General features: G+C 59.3%; 7 protein-coding genes across 7 annotated transcripts; 4 read left to right on the top strand and 3 right to left on the bottom strand.

Moving 5' to 3' along the window:
* Positions 1-12: 12 nt before the first annotated feature.
* Positions 13-1,357, bottom strand: PLICBS_002824 (adenosine kinase; the record flags this gene model as incomplete). The annotated part of the gene is made up of 4 exons (XM_018322533.1): positions 13-52; positions 187-682; positions 744-1,202; positions 1,306-1,357. The coding sequence occupies 4 exons, from the start codon at positions 1,355-1,357 to the stop codon at positions 13-15; spliced, it is 1,047 nt and encodes a 348-aa protein (XP_018180013.1).
* A 784-nt stretch (positions 1,358-2,141) lies between these two features.
* Positions 2,142-3,189, bottom strand: PLICBS_002823 (60S ribosomal protein uL2; the record flags this gene model as incomplete). Its single annotated transcript, XM_018322532.1, has 5 exons — positions 2,142-2,267; positions 2,330-2,427; positions 2,486-2,869; positions 2,956-3,063; positions 3,141-3,189. The coding sequence occupies 5 exons, from the start codon at positions 3,187-3,189 to the stop codon at positions 2,142-2,144; spliced, it is 765 nt and encodes a 254-aa protein (XP_018180012.1).
* Positions 3,190-5,194: 2,005 nt separating this feature from the next.
* On the top strand, positions 5,195-7,400 carry PLICBS_002822 (uncharacterized protein; the record flags this gene model as incomplete). Its single annotated transcript, XM_018322531.1, has 5 exons — positions 5,195-5,437; positions 5,588-5,757; positions 5,819-5,948; positions 6,007-6,378; positions 6,453-7,400. 5 exons carry the CDS (start codon positions 5,195-5,197, stop codon positions 7,398-7,400), a joined length of 1,863 nt encoding a protein of 620 aa, XP_018180011.1.
* Positions 7,401-7,715: 315 nt separating this feature from the next.
* PLICBS_002821 (uncharacterized protein) lies at positions 7,716-8,272 on the bottom strand (the record flags this gene model as incomplete). The annotated part of the gene is made up of 2 exons (XM_018322530.1): positions 7,716-7,886; positions 7,943-8,272. 2 exons carry the CDS (start codon positions 8,270-8,272, stop codon positions 7,716-7,718), a joined length of 501 nt encoding a protein of 166 aa, XP_018180010.1.
* A 781-nt stretch (positions 8,273-9,053) lies between these two features.
* Positions 9,054-10,956, top strand: PLICBS_002820 (polypeptide release factor (eRF1) in translation termination; the record flags this gene model as incomplete). Its single annotated transcript, XM_018322529.1, has 5 exons — positions 9,054-9,089; positions 9,272-9,356; positions 9,422-9,471; positions 9,539-10,670; positions 10,742-10,956. The coding sequence occupies 5 exons, from the start codon at positions 9,054-9,056 to the stop codon at positions 10,954-10,956; spliced, it is 1,518 nt and encodes a 505-aa protein (XP_018180009.1).
* Positions 10,957-11,515: 559 nt separating this feature from the next.
* PLICBS_002819 (cyanate hydratase) lies at positions 11,516-12,140 on the top strand (the record flags this gene model as incomplete). Its single annotated transcript, XM_065600088.1, has 3 exons — positions 11,516-11,545; positions 11,612-12,051; positions 12,119-12,140. The coding sequence occupies 3 exons, from the start codon at positions 11,516-11,518 to the stop codon at positions 12,138-12,140; spliced, it is 492 nt and encodes a 163-aa protein (XP_065456160.1).
* Positions 12,141-12,842: 702 nt separating this feature from the next.
* On the top strand, positions 12,843-16,961 carry PLICBS_002818 (SNF1-interacting protein; the record flags this gene model as incomplete). Its single annotated transcript, XM_018322528.2, has 1 exon — positions 12,843-16,961. One exon carries the CDS (start codon positions 12,843-12,845, stop codon positions 16,959-16,961), a length of 4,119 nt encoding a protein of 1,372 aa, XP_018180008.1.
* Between the last annotated feature and the right edge of the window lie 618 nt (positions 16,962-17,579).

Here is a 17,579-nt window from a genome sequence, read left to right as displayed (position 1 = left end):
CAGGGGTGGTGCTCACGAGGAGGCCTGGTAGGCCTGCTTGGGGAAGGGATAGCTGGAGGCCACGAGTTAGTACGGGTGCATCGCAGAGTGGGAGAGGGAGGGGGATGGCGAGAGGAGTTTCGTTGTGTATGCCGACGAGATACAGTATAAGAATGACAAGCATGATTGCAGGGCGAGGTGACTTACGAAGGTCCGAGCTCCTGGATGCTGAGTCTGGCGAGCCACTGGCCCATGTCGATGGACGTCTCAAGGGGCTTGCCCTCGAGGAGGCCGGCCAAGAAGCCACCGGCGAACGCATCGCCAGCGCCGTTGGTGTCGTTGATCTTCTCCTTCTCGATGGCGTGGACAGGGAACTCCTTGATGCCCTCCTCGCCCTGGATGGCGACAAGAGTGGGCTCGGTGCCTTGCGTGACAATGGCAACACGCTTGCGCTGCTTGTTCTCCTTGGGCAGGTTGGCAAGGTGGACGACGACGTCCTTGGGCTCCTTGGAAGGCAGGTTGTGGGACTCGGCGTAGGCCGCGGCCTCGGTCTCGTTGCCGATGATGTAGTCCCAGTAAGGGGCGCTGGCATCGACGGGGTCCTTGAAGAACTGAGGGATGAAGGGCGCGGACAGCGACAGCACGAAGGGCTTGTTGCGCTGCGCAGCCTGCTTGGCAAGCTCCATGATGGCAGGAGGGCAGACTATTTCATGTTGTCAGCAAGGTGTTCAAGCACGCAATGGCGGGCGCCAGGTCAGTCTCACCAGTGAAGTGGAAGCCGCCGACATAGTAGACCTCGGCGTTCTCAACGAGCTGCCAGATCTCGGGCTTCTTCAGGTGGTCGATGTCGTAGTGGTTGGCGGCGCCCAGGTCCGTGCACAGACTGCGGTTGTGGCCAGTGATGATGACGCCGCAGCGGCCCGTCTTCTCCTTGGGGTCGACGCGGTACTCGACGCGCAGGCCAGCGGCCTTGACGGCATCGTGCAGGATGGCCGAGTACTTGTCGTCGCCGGCGCCGCCCAGGTAGACGACGCTGTTGGGAGGGAGGATGTACTGGGCACCACGAGCCGTGTTCTGCGCAGCGCCACCGGCAATGAGCTTGGCGTCGTAGTTGTTCAGCAGCTCCTCGTACAGCGGGATGTGCTTCTCCTCGGCGAGAATGGCGTCGTTGGCCTTGAGGCCATACTTGTTCAGGAGAGCCTCATCGCCGACAGCCTGGATATCTGCAATTGGGGTGCTACCGGTAAGCAAGCGGGACAGTAAGACAAGCATGGCCGCAGGACTTGGCCCGGCATTAGAGCGACGACAGGAGGGCTTAATGCGTACCAAGCAGAGGGTTCTCCAGGCAGAGAAGACCGAATTCCTTGACAGGGGCCATGGTTGAAGTATCCCAAAAGCAGAAAATATAATAAAACAAGAGGGAGACAAATTCAAAAGAGGGCGGGAATTGTCGCGGGTAGGATTGACGAAAGAATTTGGAGGAGGGATGGCGGGGTCCTGGGAGGAGCAAGGCAACGGGACGGGCTGGTGTTTGGCGGGGTTTAAAGGAGGCTTCCAGGTTTGGGAGGAGGGTTGGTACGTACCCTGACGAGTACCTGTGTGGGCCGGCACAACGGAGACCGGCGGCGGAAAGCTCACTCTTTTTGTCGATCCGGGGACTCACAAGGAACCGCGCTGTGAAAGTGGCGGGCTCGGAGAAAATAAGAGACGGCAGATTATGAGCCTGCCTGGAGCATTTTTTAGTCCCTTCATCCATGGCTCTCGGGTCGCTGCGTCCGGCGTCGTCCGACCCAGCTGTACCCAGGATTCATGCCGCTACGATACTGCCTGGGCGTAGTGGAGGGCTCACTGTCCATTGTCCGCGCTCTGTCGCCGGACATCTTGGCCTCGTCCACAGGTACAGTGGGCTAGAGTGCGTGGCAGCGTTGCCACAGGGCCACATACGTAGCATGTACTTCGTACGCCGATATGGCGGGCAAAACTTTCCTCACTCGCGTCGTTGCGCAGACAACATCCACTGGACCGATACGTAATCTTTTGTGTACGCCAAATGCCATAGTACTTGCTTCTGAGCTACCAGATTCCTTCTCGCAGCAGTACCATCAATAGATGCAAGCAAGCCTCTGTAACACCATCCCAATGAGACCACCAACCACAGCCCCTTACTCCTTCGTCTTCTGAGTACCGCGCAGCAGACCCGTCCTTCTGGCGGCAATGAGACCGGCCTTCTGTCCCTGGGCGGCGTATCGGGAGATGGTCGAGGCCTTACCGATATGCTGGTGGTTACCCTGTTGGAGCAGTCAGCATCTGAGCGTTCACGACAAGCTAAGCGTCTCCCGGGTCTACTTACACCACCGTGAGGATGGTCGACAGGGTTCATGGCAACACCGCGAGTCTTGGGCCAGCTGTTGCGCTTGACAGCGAACTTGTGCTTGGCGCGAGAAGCCTCTGCACGGATGGGTTAGCACATTGTCATTCAGCATGTCCTTCCACGGGCGACACATACTCAGGAGAGGCTTGTCGGTACGGCCACCACCGGCAACAATGCCGATCATTCCTCGCGAGCCGGAGCTGACGACCTTCTTGGCACCAGAGGGGAGCTTGATGCGGGTCTTGCCCTCGTCGGGGTTGTGGCCGACGACGGTGATGTAGCCACCGGAGGTGCGGCCCAGGGTGCCACGGTCGCCAATCTTCTCCTCGACGTTGGAAACGACGGTACCCTCGGGCATCTCACCCAGGGGGAGGACGTTGCCGACGGTCAGGGCAGCCTTCTTGCCGGCATAAATAAATTGGCCGGTGTACATTCCCTCGTTGGCGATGAACGTCTCGTGGACCTGCTTGAACCGGTAGGGGTGGCGGAAGACGACCTTGGCGAGGGGGGCACCACGACCTGCAGGCGAAAAACAATCCACTGTCAGCCTCAATTCCCAAGACCATGCCCGTGCTTCTCGATCCCGTCGAATGGACGCAACTAACCAGGGTCGTGGATGATGTCGCGGACTACACCACGGATGTAGCCATGGCGCTCGGAGTAGTCGAGGTTGCGGAACTTGGCCGGAGCCTTGTTGAGGCGCGTGTTGGCCGCTGTCGTCAAGAGTCAGTATTGAATGGCGGACATCGTCGAGGCAAACTTCGACTTGGAGGTTCGGTTGGTGACTGACTGAAGATGGATCCACGGCCCTTGCGCTGGTTGCGAATGACTCTACCCATGGCGGCTGGTGTTGACTCGACGTTCGAGTTGCTGCTGGAGGATTGTTGTTAGTAGAGTCGAGCCGCGAGGGCGTGAGGTGTGGTGAATTTACCTGTCTCCCGGCCGCTTGGTGTTTTGACGGGGTGAGGCCTTGCATGCGAATGCTGACAATTTTTTGTGTGCGGGCCCGACTTGCCCGGTGGAGGAGCCCTGACCACGTGACCGGCCTGTGGAATTTCTGGCCTTGGGGAAGCGAAAGATAGTGGCCAATCATCTCGTCCGAGCCTAATGGTGGGTCTGTCCCACTGTTGTGCGTGAGGCTTGGCCACTCACTCTCTTTACGCGAACATCTCGGCTCCTCCCCGCCGCGACGCGCCGACCGTCCGCTTGCTTCGCGCGGGACTGCCTCAACGCGAGACATGCCTTTGGCCATGTCACGACGCTCTGACACGCCCGGGAGGGCATGCATACCTCTGTCGAGCTCTCTGCTTGCGCCACAATCCCCTTTCTGGGTACGGGTTGATGCAGCTGAGCGTGCAAAATGATTTATCCTTCTATCAGGCGAATCCTTGGATCAGTCGCAGTACGCAGCGTGCGATTGTCGAGCGGACGGGGATGATGGCGAGTGGTACGTTGGGACACATGCGATTGATCATGGATGTCCCGGCCATGTCAGCCTCAGCACAAGCGCATCATGAGGAGCCCATGTGAATGTCAGGCCCAACTGCCCCGGAACCTTCAAATTCGCCGGGAATCCATTATAAGGCTATCATTGCGCCTGTCGAACTGGACTTGCATTTGCCTGCGCTACCAAGCTCGCCCACCGTGCCTCTTAGGCGACAGGCTCTTACGAGCTTGCTTGTCCACGAGGCGCTTTCATCTGAAGGGGCCATCGACAGACAGGTGCAGAGAAAGGGCAACGCTTTGCCAACCGCTTGAGTGGTGCTCTGGGAATCTGTTTTATGAGTCGAGCTCGTTCCCGTTTGATAGTCTGTTCAATTTGCTAACTAATATTCTATGAGGACCGCTGCACAAGTTCGCAACCTCGGGATTGGGAGGCGCCTGGCGGCTCTGCATTGCAAGCGACGATCCAGAAAACTCATTTGCGAGCTCGGAGTCAAACGCGACGCTGCAACCCAAGACCAACGTCGCCCCTCACCACCAGCCAAGGTAGATGGAGATTCGCAATGCTCAAACCTCCGAAGGCGGGTTGGCTCGATCGGCGAACGGACGAATGCCCACTGTTTCGCCTTAAAGCCTCGGGTGCCAAGGCAAGGTAGCTCAAGCATCGGCCGTTTCGCTGCATCCAACAAAGGCGAATGATGCCATTTCGCCATTGCTTAGCCCGAGACATGCTCGAGAGAGGCATGGCCTGCACCGTGGACCCAAAGCCTCCGATGGGTGGAAGGCGCATTTTGTCCGCGTTTGCCAGTTGCAGCCCTCGTCGCGGTCTGATTCATTGACGACAGCTTCACGCTGTGTGGGATCACTGTTCTGACGCTGGATGTTGCTTGGGGGCGCAATGGCGGGAAGCAAGGCACTATTGGAGGCCCGAGACAGGAATGGGCAAGGGACTGGCGTGTTGCAAACAAAGGCTGTCCCCCAACCCTGCCTGTCTGACTGGCATCACGCGTCGGCGTCGAGCACAAGTGTAAGCGGCGGTCAAGCAGGCGCTAGGTGCAGTCCCCATAGGAGCAGCGTCGAATGTAGTAGACACGTGCGGTTGGAACCATGGCATCGTAGAAAGCAGGCGGCGGCATGGGCAGGCAGCACGGGGCCTTGTTGAGCCAGAATGCAATCCAATCGAGTGCGGAGCCGTCAAAGGGCCATTGCCTCTGTGACTCTGTTTGGGCTGGCCGTCAAATGGGGCGGCTCTGATTTGCGGCTCTCCCCAAGGGCCAAGGGGAGGCGTGGGTTGGCTAGTGCATGCACTTTCCGCGTCGTGTCGAGGGACTGCCTCGCCTCGCCTTTAACTTCCTCTTCTCCACACAACCGCGACTGCCTCCAGCCTCCAGCAGACCCAACATGGCGGCCGCAGACGATGACTCCTCCGACCTCTCCTCCTTGTCCTCCCTGTCGCCAGCGCCCTCGGACGATGAGATGGACGCGGGCGCCGACGCGGCGAAGCCCAAGGGCCGCAAGTCGGGTATCCTAAAGTTCTTTCCGAAGCTATCGGAGCAGGCCCCCAAGGAACCCTCGCCACCGCCGCGCAAACGATCCCCGTCCCCGCCGCACGAGTACGTGCTCGCAGATAATCCTGACATTGCGGTACGTGTTGGACTGCACTTCCTTCCAAGCTTCGTTTGCATGCGCCGCGTCGGTCGCGGTCTGTCGCGTCGCCCCTTGAGTGCGACGCGAAACCTCGCGCGTCAACGTCATGAAAGGGTCCCAGTTGCTGATGCACCACTGTTCCTGCAGTTCATTGTCATGTTTCGAAACCGATTCAACGATGCCTTTCCGAAATCTCTTGCGCACTTTGGACCTCAGGAGCTCGAACGCGACATTGTCGAGTCTATACCTGGCGACCGCGTCGAGCATTTCCTATGCGCGGTGCTCGGCTTATTGCTGAACCGCAAGCAAGATGTCAAGTACGCAACGCGATGGTTTGGCACGGAAGGGCCGCATGGCTAACGTTTCGTGTCTGTGCAGGCCAGGGCATTACGGGCGAGCTCTAGAAGACGCGATTGCTGGTAACCGAAACCAGTGGCCCGCGGCTTGGGAAGACAAGAGCCCGTTGTCGGGCAACGCGACTTTCAACTCCATGATCCCCACGGAAAGGGTATGCTTGCATCTCGTATCCTTTGATGGCTATTTTGCTAACAGCGATACCCGTTCAGCTCACCCTACTGCGAACCCTGATACTCTGGGCCATGGCCTCGTCCGACGCCCTCAAGGCCCTCATCAACCAGTCGTATAAGCAAAACCGGCACGAGGATGACCTGAACCAGCCAAGAGCTGTGCAACCCTGGGGCTCAGACGGCGACAAGCGCCGCTACTTCCTTGTCGAGGGCCAGGATGACACCCACTTTCGCGTCTACCGCGAGAGCAATCCAGCAGGCACCAATCGGACGTGGTGGAGCGTCGCTGGCAGCATCGATGAGCTGAAGGCTTTGGCCGAGAAACTCGATACCAAGGATGGTGGTCCCAAAGCCAGGAAGCTCAGCCACAAGATCCTTCAGGTCATCCCACGATTTGAAGCAGGGGAAGAGGTGCGTGCCAATCGCCTGGGCCTTTCCGCTCCTCCATCGGGTTGCTTTCAGAATGGTGCTAATAAACGCAACAGAAACGCAAGCGCAGGGAGTACCGACAGATGCGCAAGGAGCAGTTTAAGCGGCCAGAGCCCGGCTTCTCGCTATACGAAGGCCGCACACGTGGCAAGCGCATCAAGTACACGTACTCGGACGACGAGGACATGTATTCCGATTCCACTGGTTATCGGCGCTCTGCACGCAACACTGGCACGACTACACCCGCCGAAACGGGACCGGTGACTACATCGAGTGGGCGACAAATTAGGGCTCCGCCGCGACTGAACATGGTGGCTGGTGACAGCGCCCCGGGAAGTGTGCATGGCGATGGTTCGGAGGCCGACAGAGACACATCTGCGGGACCTTCGGGACGACCCAGACGCTCCGCCGCAGCACAACGCGGTATGAATAGCTGGGACGAGGGCCAGTCGCAGCGCCCATCTGCCGGCACGGATGATGAGGAGAGCGAGGCCGAATTTGGAGATGACGAGGAGGATGCTCACGTTCCCGAGGAATCGGAGGATGAGGACGAATTCGACGACGACGAAGCCATGGTAGAAGATGACTTGGACGACCATCCGCAAAGCTTGGTGGTGAAGCTCTCGGTCACACCGCCAAAGCTGAGAACCGCCCTGGCTCCAGTGGGCCAGGCCACTGCGATGCTGCCCACGCCTGAAGCCCAGGACTGGAAGAGTAACGTGAGCACACCGAGAGGGCCGGCAGTTGGGATGGAGGAGTCACCCGTTCAAGACTCGATCTCGGTCGCCGCCGGGACAGTGAAGGAGGTCACGGATGCCTCCCCTCTACCTGCTGAAGCTGAGAGGCAGGCGACGCCGCCACTCTCAGATCAACGATTCGAGCTGCAGCGCCCCAATACGAACGGCTCAATGGCCGCAGCGTCCCTGGCGTTTCGTGGAAGCCCGGAAAAGCCACAGACCCAGCCGTTGCCGCCTGCGGTCGTCAACATGGCGGGTCAAGAGTAAATGTAATGGTACTGATGATGGCTTTGGAGTTGGGTCTCAGGACGACGGCGTACGGTATAGAGGGTTTCGGTTTCGAGCTCGGGTTGGAGGTGTCATTTACGGGGGACACGGGGCTTTGCATGGGTAAATGCGTCCGCGGCTGGGGGGTGTCTGCTTGGGACTGCGGAAATCGCGTATTGAGTCCACACGACTGGTGGGTGTTGAACATGGCGTCACTAGCAACATGTCTTGCTGGTTATTATGTTGATGGCGCCGTATATAACATGACAGAGGAGCAATACTGTTGCAACCCGACACCAGTTAGGTGTTTGCTGATCATAAGACCCTGCTCCTCCGATTCGGTATTCTCCAGTCGTTGACGCCGTACCACCACCTTCGTACCCTGGCGCCTACTGTGTTGCCGTGTAGCCTTGCATTGCGATTCCAGTGTTGCCAGCCACAGAGGAGGAGGTTGTATATCAGACCTTGGGCCAAGGGCATGACGACCTTGTGCGGCGTCAGTCGCGGGGACTGGGGAGGCCAAAGGGAGAAGGCTGCCTTACCTGATCTCGCATCGTGATCAGCATCACCTTCCACCAGGTGTCGGCATTTGCTATGCTGTGGAGATAGCTCTGCTCGAAGCGCAAGTCGGGCAGAGGCGGGAGGTTGTGTTTCCGCGGCGCCGGGCGAAGCACACTGTAGGGAATCTCGTCCTCGTCCTCGTCATCGACGCCGTCGTCGCCGATGTCACTGTACCGGGAGCTCTCGAGGGCGACGGGCACCCTCTTCTCGGCGGCGGTAGACGGGGCGATGTCGAGCTTGGGGTCCGGGTCGGTCCGGATGTGGGCAGCCTGGACCGTGGCGGCCAGCTCCGCGGGGAGGGACGAGGACATGGCGTGCTGCTGGGCGAGGTCGTCGGCCATGCGTTATCTCATCGAACGGGCCAACGCGCGGGGGGAGCTCTCAGCAGTCGAGTCGCGTCTGTCGATGGGTGCTTGCCGCGGACTGCGTCGTCGGGATGTGGCCGTCGTTTTGCCGGGCGGTGAAATTCACTGGCAGCGTGGTGGTAGGTGGTGACGATGTCAGTCAGTCTAATACGCTGTAGTTGTCGGCTGTAGCTGGCGCTGGCGGGGCCCGATGTTGTCCCGACTCGACGACACGCGCAGCTCTGGCGGGTCGCGGCGGGCGGTCGGTCCGCCCGAGGATGCCTGGGGAGTTGACTTGGGTGGCGGGACGTGGTGCCCAGGTGCCATAATGACAACAGCGCCTCCACTGCTGCCCTCGCTTTTCCCGCGCTGGAGCAGCGCATTGATTGATTGTGTCATGGGGCTCCACATTGGGCTCGCGCCGCCCGTAGACAATTGAAGACGGACCAGCCAGCGCGGCCACTGTAGCGCCAACCACCCACCGGGCAGCGAGTGCTAACAGGATGGACGGGCGGGAGGGCGGCTGGTGGTTTAAAAAATCTGAGGTGGCCCTGACAAACATCCCACAGCGCCGCCCATCGTGTGTCACCACGCCGCGTTCTCCCTACCCTCCTCCCAATCTCTCTTGCACACAACGCACACCCTCGTTCAACGCCAGATCAGTTTTTACACCGCCTCCTCCTCGACACCCGAGGACGCAGCTGCACGTTTTGCTCGCAACGACCCTCCCCCCCGAACCGCCGTCAAAATGAGCGACGCTCAAGCGAACGAGGCCGAGAGGAACGTAAGTGACGGCCCGCCGCCCGCTGCCCAAAAAAATTGCCGCCTCGTTGTCTCGTGCCTGTCGCGCCCGCACAGAGAGGCTGCCCCGCGCTCGCGAGGGGACACGACGGCACCGCCTCCGCCCGCCGCCTCTGGCCTTGCGCCCCTGAAGCAATGGCTGGCTAACACGTCGTCTGCCGATAGATTGAGATCTGGAAGGTCAAGAAGCTCATCAAGCGCCTCGAGGCCGCCAGAGGAAATGGCACGTCCATGATTTCCCTCATTATCCGTACGTGGCTCCCGCGCATTTTTGCCCCACCACCGCCCATGACGCTTACTGACATCGTTCCTCAGCTCCCAAGGATCAGGTGTCGCGAGCGGCAAAGATGTTGGCTGAAGAATATGTAAGTCGTGTTGCCATTGCGCCGGACTCCGTACGCCGTGCGGTGCGCTAATGCTTGCACCCTTTAGGGTACGGCCTCCAACATCAAGTCTCGTGTCAACCGACAGTCGGTCCTCTCCGCCATTACCTCGACCCAGCAGCGCCTCAAGCTCTACAACAAGGTGCCCCCCAACGGCCTGGTCATCTACTGTGGTGAAATCTTGACCCAGGAGGGCAAGGAGCGAAAGGTCAACATCGACTTCGAGCCGTTCAAGCCGATCAACACGTCGCTGTACCTGTGCGACAACAAGTTCCACACCGAGGCTCTTGCGGAGCTGCTCGAGTCGGACCAGAAGTTTGGTTTCATCATCATGGACGGTAACGGCGCGCTCTTTGGAACCCTCAGCGGCAACACCCGCGACATCGTCCACAAGTTCTCCGTCGACCTTCCCAAGAAGCACGGCCGTGGTGGTCAGTCCGCTCTGCGTTTCGCTCGTCTTCGAGAGGAGAAGCGCCACAACTACGTCCGCAAGGTTGCCGAACTGGCGGTCCAGAACTTCATCACCAACGACAAGGTCAACGTGGCTGGCCTCATCCTCGCTGGTTCCGCCGACTTCAAGAACGACCTCAACGCTTCCGACATGTTCGACAACCGCCTGGCGACCAAGGTTATCAAGGTGGTTGACGTGTCGTATGGTGGCGAGAACGGCTTCAACCAAGCCATTGAGCTGTCCTCGGAGACGCTCGGTAACGTCAAGTTCATCCAGGAGAAGAAGCTCATTGGCAAGTACTTCGAAGAGATCAGCCAGGACACCGGCAAGGTCTGCTACGGAATCGAAGACACCCTCAAGGCTCTGGAGCTCGGTGCCGTCGAGACGCTCATTGTGTTCGAGAACCTGGAAATCACGCGCTGGACCCTCAAGGACAGCGAGGGCAGGGAAATTATTCTGCACACGACCAAGCAGCAGGAGCAGAACCGCGACCAGTTCCTGGACAAGCAGACTGGCCAGGAGATGGACATTGTTGCCCAGGAATCGTTCCTCGAGTGGATCGCGGAACACTACAAGGACTTTGGTACCGCCCTCGAGTTTGTTTCCGACCGATCTACCGAAGGCAACCAGTTCGTCAAGGGCTTTGGCGGTATCGGAGGCATTCTCCGCTACAAGGTCAACTTTGAGCAGTTGAATGATCTGGAGGACGATGACGATGACTACTACGACGGTGAGTTGACGACTGCTGCAGCGTCATGTAGAAGCAGGCCCAATGCTAACGACTGCCAATAGATTGACCAGCGGATTCCCTCGTTAACAGCGAGGGACCTGCTCAAGTCCAACCGTCCGTGCTCGACGAAGAAGACGAGCGGCGCGGCTCGTCGAGGGCGACGGAAGCCGCGCCCATGTCCTTCGCTGAAAAGCGCTTGAAGCGAAGGGCCGAGGCCGAGTCCCGCACCAAGGGCCACGAGGCGTCCCGTCCAAGCCCACTTCGCTCAATGATGACGGCCACTTGAGCTTCACGACAAGCGGAAACGGAGGTACGGCTTCAGTGCAACCTGCCCACCACCAGCGGCCGCTGACGATGTTGCTTTAGATGCTACCTAGTCCCTCTTCCCTGGCTCGACGGAGACTGGTCCCGGCTTCGGGACCGGCAAGGGCTCACTCAGACTCCCTGGGCTTGGGTATTGTCTCGGTCATGCTCGAGGGAGCGTCGACAAGGCAAGGCGACCTGGCTTGTGTCGCTCTGGAGCTCTCCTAAATTGTAAGCAGGCAGAGTATTTGGTCAGCGGTATTGGGCAGTCGGGAGATTGTCGATAGTCACTCGTTTGAAGACATGTCAAGTTCTTGTGCATTATTGCGATCCACATCGGTGCAGGATGTATTGATGTGACGTAAGAGACGACCAAGCAAGCACCTCCGACTATACATCTCCGGTGCTGATATGTGCGGGGTTGAGACATGCCGAGCTATCTCCTCTTATCTGCTCCATATTAGCCTCCGGGTCGTCGCCGTCTCTCACACTTCCTTAAACAATTCCAACCAGGCAGCGCAGTTTAAAGACGACAAATCAAGATGGCAGAGCAACGTTTGGCTTCGGTTGATGTGAGTTTTGCCTGCAGGGTGGCGCCCATGGAGAGATGTTGACATGACATGCCCCAACCAACGCAGGCGGCCCTCGAGAGCCGCCTCCCATCGTTCAGCAGCCTGCTGTTCGAGGGCAAGACGAACAAGGGCCTGACGTTTGCCGAGATCGCCCAGGCGCTCGGGCGCAGCGAGGTGGCGTGCGCGGCGCTCTTCTACGGGCAGACGACGGCGTCGACCGAGGACGTCGACAAGCTGAGCGAGCTGCTGGGGGTTCCGCGCGAGCCGCTGGCGGCGCAGATGCTCGGCTTCCCGAACCGCGGGACGTCGGTGCAGATGCCGCCGACGGAGCCGCTCATCTACCGCCTGTACGAGGTGGTGCAAAACTACGGCTACGCGTACAAGGCGGTGCTGAACGAGAAGTTTGGCGACGGCATCATGAGCGGCGTGTGCTTCAAGACGGACGTCGAGAAGGAGGTCGACGAGACGGGCGCGGCCTGGGCCGTCATTACGATGAAGGGGAAGTGGTGAGTATTTTGGGGTCGCCGCTGTCGTTGCGATGGTTTGGAAAGCTGACTATGAACACCTGCATAGGCTGCCGTTCACCCGCTTCTAGGAAATTTCAATGAGGTCTTGCTCGTACGATGAGAGCAGCGTGTCGAGGCCATGTAGCTGGAGATGGCGCCATTCTGTTGTCATGAACAGTAACGGAGGCGTTGAAGTCTCGGTTGGTGGACTGCTCAAGGGTGGTGGGTGGCATCTGCCACTTATACGACCGTGCCTTTGTCACCTTGTGGACACGTTTGATGTACAGGTCGGTATGTGCAGTCGTATAGCAACTCGGGTAATTGACTTGGGCGCATGATGAATCGTCGCATTTGACAGACTCGGGCTTGAGGCAAGTTACGAAGTACCTTATAATGCATGAGCAATACCTACAGCGCGGTCCGTGTGAATTACAGCGACCAAGTGCACTGTAGCAAAGTCACCGTTGATGTCCACGGGTGTGAGTGGATGTCTCCAGCTGGTGCTAAGGAAATTGGCAGCGGCAGCCACGTGGGGCGACGCGCATGCCATGCCATGGAACCCGCCCCATAGCAGGAAGCTACCCGTCCGTGTCTCGCCTGCTGCTGCTGCTGCTCCTGCCGCCGCTACTACGTCAGCTTGCTCCTTCCTCAACCGCCAAATCCGGTGGTCCAGTGACGTTGGACAACCAACGACCGGCCTCATCTTTCCCCTTTCATCCGAGAATCACGAAACAGAACACTGGTCCCGCGAGCCCAGATGCCGGCGAGGACGTCGTTCCGGTCCCGCAACCATGTCTAAGGCAGCCGGCGCCCAGGTCGTCGCACAGCGACCGATGGACCGCGGCATCCCCGTTGGCCTCAACGAGGCGGCGCTCGACTCGCCCACGTTCCGCGCCTCCGCCGCGCACTTTGCCGAGCAGATCGACGCCCTCGAGAAATGGCTCAACGGATACGTTTCCTCGACGTCGCGATTGGTCCACGATATCCTGACGCTGGAGGAGTCGATCAACACCTTTCTGGCCAAGACGATGCCGTCCGCCGCGGACGGCATTATCGAGAACGACTATGCGTTTCTTGCCTTGAAGCGGGTCGGCGACGGCCAGCGGGAGTGTTGGATGCAGACACTGAGCACCATGAAGAAAATGGACGCCATCGTCATCGAGCCCATCCGCGCGTTCCTCAGCGGCGACTTGCGCAACTTCAAAGAAATTCGGCGCATAATGGAGAGCACCCAGAGGGCATACGACGCGACCCTGGCGCGGTACGTCGGCCAGTCCAAGACCAAGGAGCCCTCTTCACTGAGAGAGGACGCCTTCTCTGTGTACGAAAACCGCAAGGTCTACATCCAGGCGTCCATGGACTATTGCCAGCTGGCGCCACAGCTGCGTTTCACCATGGACAAGCTCCTCGTCAAGGTCTGCACAGAGATGTGGAAGGAGATGAAGCGAGCAACAGATGCCGCGTCCAACGCCACACGGTGGACGCGGGAGATGGACCGCGTCCGTGGCTGGGCCAAGGAGATGGAGCTATCCGAGGGCGTCTTCAAGCGGGAACTGCAGAATGCGAGAAGGGAGCTCGGCGAAACCACCTTCGAGGAGTTCAAACCGTCTCGCGAGCTAGAGGACTACAGCACGTCCACAGTGCCTTATCTAGGCTCTCGTGGGCCGGTGAACATGCGCGTCAAGGACCAGACTGCCGTCATATCGGAAAAGCAGGGCTGGCTCTTCCTGCGAATGATTACTGGCAAGCCGGTGCGCTACAGCTGGGTCCGCAGGTGGTACTACTGCCGCGAAGGCGTCTTCGGCTGGCTCACCCCCGGGCCCCAAGGCGTTCTCCAAGGCGACGAGATTGGTGTCCTGCTGTGCAACGCCAAGCCCGCGGTGGGCGAGGACAGGCGCTTCTGCTTCGAGGTCAAGACGAAGAATCAAACCATGATGCTGCAGGCGGAGACGCAAAGGGAGCTCATTGAATGGATGGAGGTCTTCGAGGTCACCAAGAAGAAGGCGTTCGAGGCGAGCATGACGCGCGACTCTAACCCGCTGTCTGGCTCTGTCGACCCTGCCTTTTCTATATCGCCCCCGAGTGCCCCCGAATTTTCGGCCAAGGCGATTGACAACCCAGTCGGCATCCCCGATGATGCTGGACCTGGATTCGAGCGCTCGGCGACACTCGGAGTCCCCAGTCAGGAGGGTTCGCGGCAAAGCATGGATGCTAATAGCACCCTCAACCGGCGTTCATTCACCGCACTAGGGAAGGACCTGGCGACGAGAGAGGAGGGCGAGAGTGGCCGCGAGCATGCGGCGAGAATCATCCAGAAGCTCGACCTTCACCGCAAAAGCACGTTCGGTGCAGGTGTCGAACCTGGCCCTGCGACACCAGCAAACCCGGCCGGTGGCATCGCAAGCCTCATATCGGCCAGCCACAACCTCTTGCCCGTCCATCCTAGCCTCACAAGCGCCACATCGAAGCAATCTAGTGGATTCACCCTCACCCTTGACAATGTACCGGGCTCCCTCGCTCCGCCCACTCTGGCTAGACCGCCTACGATGACGAACCTCAGCCGGACTGCTGTGGTTGTGGCCGGAGAGCGGGGCTCCATCACCAGCAGCCGCAAGCTCCCGACGTCAATCGTGGCCAATTTCTGGGGGAGTAACGTATGGGCAACCATGAACGCCCCCGAGCAGCCGGTACTTCCACGATTGGACGATGACGACCCCATCGGCGTGGTGGTGCCCGAAAGTTCGCAGACATCACTAGGCAAGGCCGCGGAGGAGCAAGCCGACAGGCCGTTTCCTAGAAACTATCCGCCGGAGCTTAGAGCACAGAATGCGCAGTTTCGACTTCTCTTCCCCGACGCACCTCCCGGAGAGAGGTTGGTGCTTGTCTTTCGAGCCGCGTGGACAAGCTCCGTGGAGCGAGACTCACCCAGCGAGACACTCTCAGGCGAGGGCAGAATCTTTGTCACGCCAGACAACATGTACTTTTATAGCCAGCAAATGGGGCTTGTAACGGCGTACAGCATACACCTGGATATCATCACTGAGGTCACGACGGCCGCCGGAAAGGACTGCGATTTCATCTTCCTGCACCTTGGCCAGGATACGAACGGGACGGGTTACACACGCATAACGCTCAAGGTGTTCTTGGACGACCTCCACTTATTGCATACGCGGCTCAACTTCCTGATCGACAACTTGCAAGCTGAAGAGCCTCTGAACACAGAAGGCCTCATCTCGGCCCTGGTCAGTGTCGACAGAGACGAGTTCGACAAGCCGAGCCCAAGCGCCGACAGCTGGGAGGAGGTGTCTTCAACGACGCCCATAGACGATGGGACATCATTTGGCAGACCCGTGGGGCGACACCACAGCCATCATCACCACCACAGCTTCAACCTTGGGCACCATGTACACGTAGGGACGTCTAAGACTCGCCTTAAGCTCCCACAGAAGCTCCATCTTCCTTCGCAGCCCGTCGAGTATGAACCAGAGGGCATGGCAGAAATGGCTGCCGACCGGCACTTCGAGATCAGCGCGAAAGCGTGCTTCCACGTGCTGTTCGGGGATAAAAGCTTTGTCTTCCCGAAGCTGTACTTTGAGCGCAGGGCGCAGCAGATTGCACAGGGCCCGTGGGTGCTGGTAGACCAGGGACGCATGCGCCGGGACTTCCACTTCAAGGTCGACTACATGGACATGCTCGGCCGATCCAAGTCCGAAGACGTGGAGGACTACCAGACAATTGATGTCTACAGCGACCATGTCACGTATGTGGTGACGCACATGAAGACAGCCTGGCATCTGCCACATTCGCGAAGCTTCAAGGTGGTGACCAAGATTGTCATCACGCACGTGGCCAAGTCGAAGTGCAAGCTCGCAATCTTCGTCGGGATCGACTGGTCCAAGGCGCCCGCGCTGTCCAAGAACCTGGTTGAACGTCAGGCGCTGCACGACGCCGCCAACGACGCAGAGGAGCTGGCAGAGCTGGCCACAGATCAGGTCCGGAAGCTTGGCCCGCGAAGCCGTACCAACCGGGCCATCCAGGTGTACGGCCATGTCGGACAGCAGACTCAGGTCGTGCTGTTCTCACCGGCCGCGACGGATTCTTCCAAGAAGCAGGCAATCTCGCCGCGGACGCTGACGGCAATGCTTCTCGAGACTGTCAGGTCGTTCGCGGAGAGTGCGGTTTCGTCGCTCATCATGTGGGCATTTGCGGCGCTGAAGAAGCTGTTTGGTGTCATATCAGCGCAACGTGTCATTCTTCTGTTGCTTGGATTCAGCGCACTAACCAACGTGCTGCTGACATCGACAGAGTCCTCGACGTGGTGGAAGGAAAGGAGCGCGGCGAGGTTCATGCGGAGAATAGGAGTGAAGCCGAACCCCGTGATGAGCAGGGCGATATATTTTGCGGACCTGGACCGGGCTTCAGGGGCAGCGGGCAACGAGCTGACCTTCCCAGCCAACAGTACGTGCTTTGAGACATACAAAGAGCTCCTGGACGCAACGGACATGGACGCGCCCTGGGAGGACGCGGGCTCGACATTGACGTCGTCGTCGAGCCGCGCAACAGCGCGGCGGCTACGGCGGACGCGGCAGAGACTCGGGTCCTACCGACACGACTTGCTGGTGGCCATGCGCGTGGTCAACAGCATCGAGAGGGAGATGCTGCAGTCGGAATGGGAGAACTGGCTCATCAACGAGAAGTCACTCTGCGACGGCCTGGACTCGCTCCTCGAGAAGGGCGGACCCAAAGGCGCCGACAAGGCGGCGCGGGACGAGTCATCGACGCAGAAGGTGCTGGGCTCTCTGGACAGGAGCAAGAAGAAGGTGCTTGAGGATTGGAGAAGAGGCCATTGCGGGAGCTGCCGGAAGGACCTGGCCGCGGTGATGAAGGAGAGGATGGTCAACCACTTGTGAGTCGTGGATGACGGGGAGCCTGTATTTGTTCACTCTTGTTCCAGCGATGTAAATGATAGACGCTGGGCGACGCCGCCGGCCTCGGCGCATGGGCCCTCCTGCGGCAACTGCATAACAGCCTCGACTATGCCAGCAGACCTTTCATCTCAGGTGTGATACCAGACGTTCAAGCGGACGTGGACGACTTGATAGTACCTTCCGCAAGTTACCCTACACTGGTCAAAGGATTGGTGATTGCATGTGCGGCCAGCCTGGCGGATGCTGCAAGGGCGCGTCAGGACACGGTAGCTGGTGTTGTCGACTGTACAAAATTCCTGCTTTTTGGCTATGACCGCCTCTGCCTAGCTAGCGCTGTCCGGGAAACCCGAGGGTGGTTGACGATGATGGTGGTGATAGATCACGATGCGCCGCTGACTAACAGTGCTGATACTCAGTGACGTCAAAGAGGCGCCGCCGAGCTGGTGAGCTTCCCCGCGAGATCCGCGCGCGCGCGCACAAGTACAATCCAGTCAGTCCGGTTTTTTCTGCAACCACACCCTGGATTAAGACCCTCGTGGACCCCCCGAATCGCTTCCCCGGCCCGCCGACATACACACCTCAACTGCATTCGACTGCGAT

Source organism: Purpureocillium lilacinum (assembly GCF_023168085.1).
Source record: "Purpureocillium lilacinum CBS 284.36 DNA, scaffold_2, whole genome shotgun sequence".
Lineage (NCBI taxonomy): Eukaryota > Fungi > Ascomycota > Sordariomycetes > Hypocreales > Ophiocordycipitaceae > Purpureocillium > Purpureocillium lilacinum.
The sequence above is the reverse complement of the archived record's forward strand: the minus strand, read 5'-3'. Positions and strand labels throughout refer to the sequence as shown.